Source organism: Lathamus discolor, chromosome 5 (genome assembly GCF_037157495.1).
Source record: "Lathamus discolor isolate bLatDis1 chromosome 5, bLatDis1.hap1, whole genome shotgun sequence".
Taxonomy (NCBI): domain Eukaryota; kingdom Metazoa; phylum Chordata; class Aves; order Psittaciformes; family Psittacidae; genus Lathamus; species Lathamus discolor.
This window is the reverse complement of record NC_088888.1, coordinates 6,464,168-6,472,454: the sequence shown is the minus strand read 5'-3', so window position 1 is coordinate 6,472,454 and position 8,287 is coordinate 6,464,168. Positions and strand designations below refer to the sequence as shown.

General features: G+C 60.8%; 2 protein-coding genes across 2 annotated transcripts in view; one reads left to right on the top strand and one right to left on the bottom strand.

Annotated features, from left to right (window-relative positions):
• Positions 1-919: 919 nt before the first annotated feature.
• On the bottom strand, positions 920-4,389 carry LOC136014657 (transmembrane protein 121-like). The gene is made up of 2 exons (XM_065679550.1): positions 3,723-4,389; positions 920-2,667 (listed from the first exon to the last, which is right to left on the bottom strand). Exon 2 carries the CDS (start codon positions 2,403-2,405, stop codon positions 1,416-1,418), a length of 990 nt encoding a protein of 329 aa, XP_065535622.1. The 5' UTR covers positions 2,406-2,667; positions 3,723-4,389; the 3' UTR covers positions 920-1,415.
• A 1,042-nt stretch (positions 4,390-5,431) lies between these two features.
• LOC136014651 (phosphofurin acidic cluster sorting protein 1-like) overlaps positions 5,432-8,287 on the top strand; it is a 42,444-nt gene continuing 39,588 nt past the window's right edge. The window contains exon 1 of the mRNA XM_065679541.1: positions 5,432-5,590. Coding sequence (XP_065535613.1) covers positions 5,505-5,590 — 86 coding nt within the window. The 5' untranslated portion in view covers positions 5,432-5,504. The remainder of the gene's footprint in view (positions 5,591-8,287) is intronic.

Genomic DNA, 8,287 nt, shown 5'->3' with positions numbered 1-8,287 from the left:
CTTCTTGCCTCAGGATGTGGCATGCAGAGCCTGCAGCATCCTTGTGCTTTCAGAGGAGAGTTTGGTGGCAGCACCAAGCCCAAGGCTGTCCTGACTCTTGTGTCATTGATCTGCTGGTTTCTGCTCTCATGTTTTAATCCAAAGGTGAACAAACCTCCACCTGTACTTCAGTGCAAGAAGGGAAGAAGACGAAGGCCTGGACAGGCTGGAGGTGGCTCACCCCTGTGTCACAGCTGCCAGGGCCTTGCTGAGGGACCATGTGGGAGCAGCATTCCTGAGTCCATGTATACCCATCCCTGCTGGTAGGTCCTGCGCACCTGGGAACAGACCTAGTGCACCCCCAAAGCAGCCCTGCCTTCTCCTCCTGCTCCTCTGGAGCCAAATGCCTCTGTCCTGCAAGGAGGACAAGGAACAAGGGATAGGACAAGAGGAAACGGCCTCAAGATGCACCAGGGGAGGTTTAGACTGGATATTGGGAACAATTCCTTCCCCAAAGGGCAGTCAGGCATTGGACCAGGCTGCCCAGGGCAGTGCTGGAGTCACCGGCCCTGGAAGTGCTCACAAACTGTAGACGATGCCCTCAGTGCCATGGGTTAGTGGTGACCTTGGAACGGTTGGACCTGATGATCTTGAAGGTCTTTTCCAACCCAGGTGATCCTGTGATTCTAATGGCTGATAAAGCTTCTACCCTTACCCCACAGTGACACCCTCAAAGCCCACCAGCCTCACAAGGACCTCTCCTCTCCCAGCTGCTGGCTTCAGACCCAGGTGCCTGGGATGCTCTCCCCAGGTCACTGAACGGGGGCCTTGTTCCCCAGATGTGCTTTGCAGCTGGTCATGCCACCACCTGAGGGACAGGTACCCACAGGAGCCAGGGGATCTGCCTGCCAGCAGGGACACACAGGACAAGGCTGCAGGGCTCAGTCTTTTATTGCAAAGAGGGAGATAGATACAAAAAAAGGACAGTTCTCCCTCAGGACCCCCCAGGCCTGTAGCTGGCTGAGAGGAGTGATGGGCAGGGGGAGGCCCAGGCTGTGCTCCCCCAGCACAGGGGGCAGGCTGTCACCAAGCACTGAGCTAGGGACCACAACAGCAGTGCCCCTGTGCAGCCCCTAGTCTGAGCCCTGCTTGGCCAGAGGGTGTGGGGAGCAGTTGGAGGGGGCAGGCAAACTGGGCCTCATCCTCCTCCATTCCACTGCCCCACTTGCTCAGTGGGGTGCTGAGGTCCTGAGCTGCTCTGCAGCTGTAGAGAGCTGCTGTGGGGGCCTCTCGCCATGCGACCCCTGAGGACTAGAGCAGCTTTGCCCGGGAAGGGAGGGAGCGGGGCCACTGCCCTCTGTCCAGGCGGGAAGCTCAGTGGCCCGCCTCAGGCCTGCAGGTACGGCAGTGTCCAGGCTGTGGTCCCCGCTGGCTTGTCACGTGTTGTCCTGGGCCAGCTCTTCGGGGCAGGCAGGCTGGTCCCGCGCCTTGTGCAGCCCCGGTGAAGGCTGGGCCTGGGAGCTGTGCTGCGGGGCCTGCTCCAGCCCTGGGGGCACGTGGCGCTGGTGCCGCTGGTACTGCACGAACGTGCAGACCTTCAGGGCGATGGCCAGCAAGTTCTTGCCCATGAAGATGCTGGAGACACGGGCATCCCTGAAGAAAAGCATGTTGCTGCCTCGGATGAAGATGGTGGTGATGTTGACAGTGAGCATGCTCAGCATGGGGTACAGCATCATCCGGTGAGGCATGATGCCAATCCCTTGCATGCTGATTTCACAGAGGGACACGCAAGGGAGGACCAGGAGCAAGATGTAGCAGTAGAAGAACATGATGCCCTCAGCCCAGAGAGGCAGCCCCTTCTTCTGGGGCTCCCACAGGTTAGCCTGGATGTCCAGCACGTCCAGCATGTCCACAATGACCCAGAAGAGGCGGTTGCGGAGATCTTCCTTCTTCTTGAATGTCCTGACGTACTCCATGTGCTCTGTGGCGACCAACAACATATAGAGGGCTGGGATGCAGATGGAGAGCAGTAAGGTCAGTGCTTTGCGGGCTATGAGATCCAGGCTTTTCCGGTCAGCTTTATAGTTCTGGTACACAAAGTAGACCTTGATCTCCAGAACGAAGACATACAGGAACCAGAGGATCATGGCATAGCCTCTCTTAGCTGTCTTTACCTCTGCCCCAACCCAGATGGCCACGTAGCGGAGCACCAGCAGGAAGCACACATCACCCACTGCCACCATGACACAGATGCTCAGCTTCCTGGAGCCCTGGCTCTGCTCCACCAGGTAGGCATCCATGAGGACAAGGCTGGTCATGATGAGCACTGTGGAGAGGCAGATGTGGGGCTTGCTGACAGGTGGTGGGGGAACCATCCTGCACAGAGGAACAGGCAGGGCCATCAGGGAGTTGTTGGCATTCCCCATCACCACTCTTGGGGCCCCCTCTCCCAAACAGCTGTGGATGGCTGAAAGAAGGTGGGAAGCATCACAGACTCTTCTCCCGTGCTATGTGCCTGGTTTGTTCCGAAGCCACAGACTCCCAGCCGAAATGCTCCCATGACTCCTGACCCAGCCATCCTGATGGTACATGCTGGCTAAACTGCAGCTCTCAGGCTGCACATGAAGATATGGTGGGGCAGGCGGCACTGCCTCTTCAGTAGCTCATCACGCTGTTCAGTCTCTGCCACTGCGAAGGGAACATGCCTTATTTCCCATGGGGTTTCCCAGACAGTGGCACTGGTTATATTCTTTCCCTCTCCCCCCTCAGGCACACAAGATTCTATCTATGCTTTTAAACCAAGCAGGTCTTTAACTGCTATGATCCAGGAGCGCTCCTTCTCTAGTCTCCTTTATTTTCCCACACAGCATGAGGCAAAGGGTTATTTTTAGCCTGGCTGTTCTGTGGGATGAAAGGGAAGAAACTGGTCCAACACCTTCGCTTTCCTTCAGCCTCACACTCCCCAAGAGCTCTGCTTACAGTTGTTTACCCATGCCCAGACAAACCGAAAGCAAGGAAAAGCAGCTCCAGGCCCAAGGAGCTCTGCAACAGGCCCTCAGTTTCAGGCAGGATGCTCCGCTTTCCCAGGCTGGAGCAGAGAAAAGCACCCTGCCTGCCCCCAGTGGCATCAGCTGCCTCTGATGGTGTTGGCACCGCGCTGAACGAAGCCTGTCTGCGCAGGGCCATACAGGGGTCCTAGGGCACCATCCTGTCACCCAGCATGCGAATGGAGCGAGCTCTAGGCAGCAGGATGCTGACTGCGTGGTTGATGGCCACCCCTGTGAACCGATGCTCCTGATGCGGCCACCAACAGCACTGGCTGGGCACCAGCGACCTGAGCTGCTGCTTGTTGGCCAAAGCGGCAGGGTCCGTGCACAGCCGTGCATCCCCGGCAGCAGCATCCCGGCATGCCGAGGCAGGCAGCGGAGCCCAAGCCTGCCACATGCAGGTGCCTCTAATGGGGAGGAGATCCGAGGCTAGCACAGGGGCTGTGGCACATCTGGAGTGCGCCGCACATCGGGCTTTCTCCTGCCTTCCACCCTACCCGACCGTCGGGGCCCGGTGCGGGGCCGCCCCCCCCATCCCCGCCGCAGCAAAGTGCTGCCCGCCGCGGGCTGCAGCCGCGGCCCTGACTGTCCGCAGCCCCCGGCCCGCTCCGGCCGGGCCCAGCTGAGCCCGGGGAGGGGAGGCCCCGTTGCGGCTCGCAGCCCCCCCCCCCCGGCCCCCGCACGGGCCGCGCTTACCTCGGGTGGTTTCCCCGTGGCCCCGGGCCCGGCGCGCCCCGGCGGCGGCTCTGCTGCGGCGGCGCTCGGCCCCTCCCGGCGAGCGGGCGAACGGGCGGGGACTGCGGAGGCCTCCGCCTCACCGAAGCTCCGGCACCGCCCGCTCCGCTCCGGGCCCTTCTGCCAGCCTCGTTCGGCCGCCCCGGCCCCATCGGCTTCTGCGCTGGGGCACATCCGGCACCCCCCAACACGCACCGCCGGCATCCAACCGCCTGCACAGCCCTCGGCCCGGCCTCACCCGGAGCCCCTAGGCCAGGGGATTCCTTATAGTGGGTATTGGGAACAATTCCTGCCCCAAAGGGCAGTCAGGCATTGGAACAGGCTGCCCAGGGCAGGGCTGGAGCCACCGGCCCTGGAAGTGCTCACAAACCGTGTAGACGAGGCCCTCAGTGACACGGGTTAGGGGTGCCCTTGGCAGTGCTGGGGAACGGCTGGACTGGGTGATCCTGAGGGTCCTCTTTCAATGAAGGAATCGTTCCCAATGTCCAGTCTAAACCTGCCCTGGTGCAGCTTGAGGCCGTTTCCTCTTGTCCCATCCCTTGTTCCTTAGGAGCAGAGCCCAGCCCCTCCTGGCTCCATCCTCCTGTCAGGCAGTTGTAGAGAGCGATCAGGTCCCCCCTGAGCCTTCTCTTCTCCAGACTGAACCCCCCAGGTCCCTCAGCCGTTCCCCATCACACTTGGGCTCCAGGCCCTGCACCAGCTCCGTTGCCCTTCTCCGGCCCCACTCCAGCCCCTCAGTGCCTCTCTTGCAGTGAGGGGCCCAGAGCTAGCACAGGATCCGAGGTGTGAGCTCACCAGTGCCCAGCACAGGGGCACAGTCCCTGCCCTGGCCCTGCTGCCGCACCGGTGCCAGGACGCCCTTGGCCTTCTTGACCGCCTGTGCAGGAGCCGCTCCTGTTCAGCTCCATCAACCAGCACCCCCAGGTCCTTTTTCCCCTGAGCAGCCCTCCAGCCGCTCTTCCCAAGCCTGAAGCGCTGCCCGGGGTTGGGGTGGCCCAAGGGCAGGACCCGGCATTCCCCCCTGTTGAACCTCACACCATCGCAGCCATGCAGCCGCCTCGGGACCGGCCCCGGACGACATCCCGTCCGCAAGGGGGCGGTACCGCGGCCGCTCCCGCCGCTCTGCTCCCCGCTGCCATGGCAACAGGCGAGCAGGCCCCGGCCCTGGGCGGGCGGGCACGCGCCCGACCGCACCCCTCACCGAGCTCGCGCTGGCCGGCGCCGCCGCGCTTTAAAGGGCTCGCGACCACGCCCCCTCTTGCCCCGCCTCCGCGGAGCAGCGGCGCTGCTCCCATTGGCTGGCCCCTCCTCGGCGGCCGCGTCCTTTTCCTCCTGCCATTTGCTACTGGGCGCTCGGCCACCCCCTCCCCGGTTCCGATTGGCCGCTTGGCCAAGTCTCTTTTTCCCCGCTCCCATTGGGTCGTCTCCCGCCGCAGGCCGCGCCTTAGCCGCGCTCTGATTGGTCTCAGGCCGCTTCCCTGCTGGGCCCTGCCGCGCTCCGGTTGGCGGCTGCTGGGCGCTGGGGTCCGCCCCGCCGCGCGAGCGAGCGGGCGCGCGCGAGGCGGAGGTTGGCGCTGAGGCGGGGGTCGGGCCGGCCGCAGCGCCAGTGGCGGCGGCATGGCGGCGGCGGCGGCGGCGGCGGCGGCCGGCGCGTTGGGCTCGGGCCCCGCCGCGGGGCCCCCGGCGGTGACCGGCGGGGCGGCGGCGGCCGTAGCGACGACGGCCGCGGCGGCGGCGGCAGCGATGGCCGGCCCCGCTCCGGTCCCGGTGCCCATGAACCTCTTCGCGACGTGGGAGATCGACCGCTCGGCGCCGAGCTGTGTGCCCAGGTGAGCCGCGCCGCACGGGGGCTGCCCCGCTCCGCGGCGGGCGCCGTGCTGAGCCCGGGGCCGGTCGGGTCCGGGGATGGCACGGGGAGGGGAGGAGGCGGTCCCCGGGCGGCCTCCGGGACCGTCGGCTCCTGCAGCATCCCTGCCCCGCCGGGCCGGGCCGGGCCGCGCCTGGGGCCGCGCCCCCTCGGTGCCGGCTGCGCCTTGCCCCAGCCCGAGGCTGGATGCGCCCGAGTAGCTGCCCCGGCCGCCGTCTGCCCGCCGTGCTTCCAGTGCGGGCAGCGGCAGCGCTGTGGACCGGCGGCACCCGGTTGCCAGCACCGGACCGCTGCTACGCTGCCTCCATGTTGCGGCCTCTGCAGCGATGGCCATGGGAGGTTTCAGAGTGGGGGACATCGGCGTGGCTTCTAAAGATGCCTCTTTGCCCCGATGTGAACAGGCCGGTCCCCTGAAGCCAGGCAGCGGCCACCGGGCAGCCGTGCGCCCGTGGGGTTGTCACCTGCGCTCCAGACCATAGGTAACAGCAAAAGGGTTTCGCTGTGCTTCCAGCTGAACTCGGTCGTGTCTCTGACAGAGCTGGAAAACAAGCAGAACGGGGTAAATGTCACTGCTGGCTGTATGGTTAAGGGTCTGTCCAGGCTAAATGTGCTTATGGGAAGAATGCAAAGACCTGTCTTGAAGCCAGGAGGTGCTGGATGTGTTAATGAGCCGTGAGTCTTTTGTTTTGCTCATCTTATCAGATGTTGATCAGGAGAGGCTCTCATGAGAGTTAAGAGGCAGGTTCAGGATGTCACTCTGGATCCACGTATCTCTGGGCTGCGGTATGTTGTATGCACGCGATGTGTGCGAGTGCTCTGTAAAAGCTAGAGGCATAACATTGAAGATGGGAACAAATAATTGTTCCTGTAGGGAAGACAACACCGGTCTTTGTGAAAGGGCTTCAGAAGGCTGGTACGTTTGCAGGGGGAGACTTGGCAGTTGAGTGTGTCAGAGTGAAAATGTCCCCAAATACTCCATGCTAGCAGGAAAAAGCCTGTGTGATTGCAGTGCCCAAGGAGGTCCGGGGCTGAGCAGGCAGCAAGAGGGAAGGAATCTGAAATGTGTCAGTGAAAAGCCGGTACACCTTTTGATGACACATGCTGAGGCTGTTGTGTGGAGCAGGAAGCAGTGATCATTCCATAGCTTTAAAGTGACTTGAGGTGTTGTTTATTTGTGGGTAGCTTACTCCCAGGTTGGAATTTGGAGAGCAGGCAGAATTACCAGGTTGACTTCCTGCTGAAAGAATAGAACTTACAGATTCGGAGCGCCGAACGTAGCGATGGTGAAACCTGTGTGTGTGCGTAGTCTGCATAAATGGAGATGGTGCAAGAGCGAGAGAGAAGAGGAACTGCTTTGGGCAAAGCAAAGCCAGAACGGATGGCAATAGTGAGACTGAGCTTAGAAGTGGGTTACACGGGTGCGATGCCAGTGGGTGAGCAGAAATGGTTGTGTGTCCGTTTGAAAGGTGTTTGAAGGGCAGCTCTTTGGTCCAATAAATCCTGTGCCTTTTCCCAAGTACAGTTTCCATGAGCCTGTTCTAATGGACAGGCTGCTTCGTGTGCTGGTAGCCATGGGAGCAGCCATCTGACCCACCAGCTTGTGTCAGATGTGTGAAATTAATCTGAAGTTTCACCCATGCAGTGTTTGTCAGGGTGGGAAGAAGCTGATGGAACCTGGTTCTTCCTTTGGAGGCTACAACAGCATGTGCTGCTGCCTGCAGCGTCAGCAGGTGTCTGAGAAGTCCTGGCAGGACACAGTGGCCGCTGTGGGACTGGGGCTTCTGTGTTTCCTGTCTCCAGCCAGCCCAAGCCTTCCCAAGTGAGTGGGTCACATGCAGGAATTTGTGTGCCCTGGAACTAAGGGTAGCTCGAGCCCCAGATCTGAGCTGGGTTAATGGTGTAGCTGCACACTCTGCTTGCTTAGTGCTTGCCCACGTTCTCCATCTACTGAGCTGCTTGTGTAACGTTTGAGTCTTGATGTTTTGTTCTTCAAGGCAGAAACTTTGCTGTGCTGTCCCAGTGCTCAGCACAGGTGGGCTCTGGTCTGACTGTGCTTTGGCGGTGGTAGTGGTGGCAGAGTAGTAGCTGTTAAGGGACAATAATCCTTCCCCTCGGGCATCTCTGTCTCTTTCATCTGTGCGGTGTCAATTCTTCCAGCCCTATGCATATCCAGGGAAAGGAGAACTTTGCACTGATTTTAGTGCTATAGAACATACTTGCCTTTTCTAGGCTCTATTACAAGTCTTTGCTATTCCTATGCTCCGTCTCAGTGTTTCATTTTCTGAGATGCAGCTCTGGCTGTTGCAGGAGTGGGGCTGGCCTAGGTCAGCTTCTGGGGGGTTCTCTGTGTTTGTCTTTTAGTGCAGGACAGTTGAGAGCTTGTATGCAGGCCCTCAGGATTTCAGAGAGGCACTAAATACAGGCACCATGAAGTGTAAGCCCCAATGTACTGAATGGTTCAGCATGACTGTAGGACTTCTGGTGCTTTGTAGGAGGATCTTGGCTTTCTGAGGTGAGCTAATGTCCACAATAGACGTCTTCGCTGCTGAATCAGGGATGCACCATTGAACCAAGTCCATGTTTAGTTTTGGAAGTTGCCTGACTCTCGGTGAAGGTATCACCCCTCCTGCTGCAGGCTTTCTCTTTTCAGGGCCCAGCT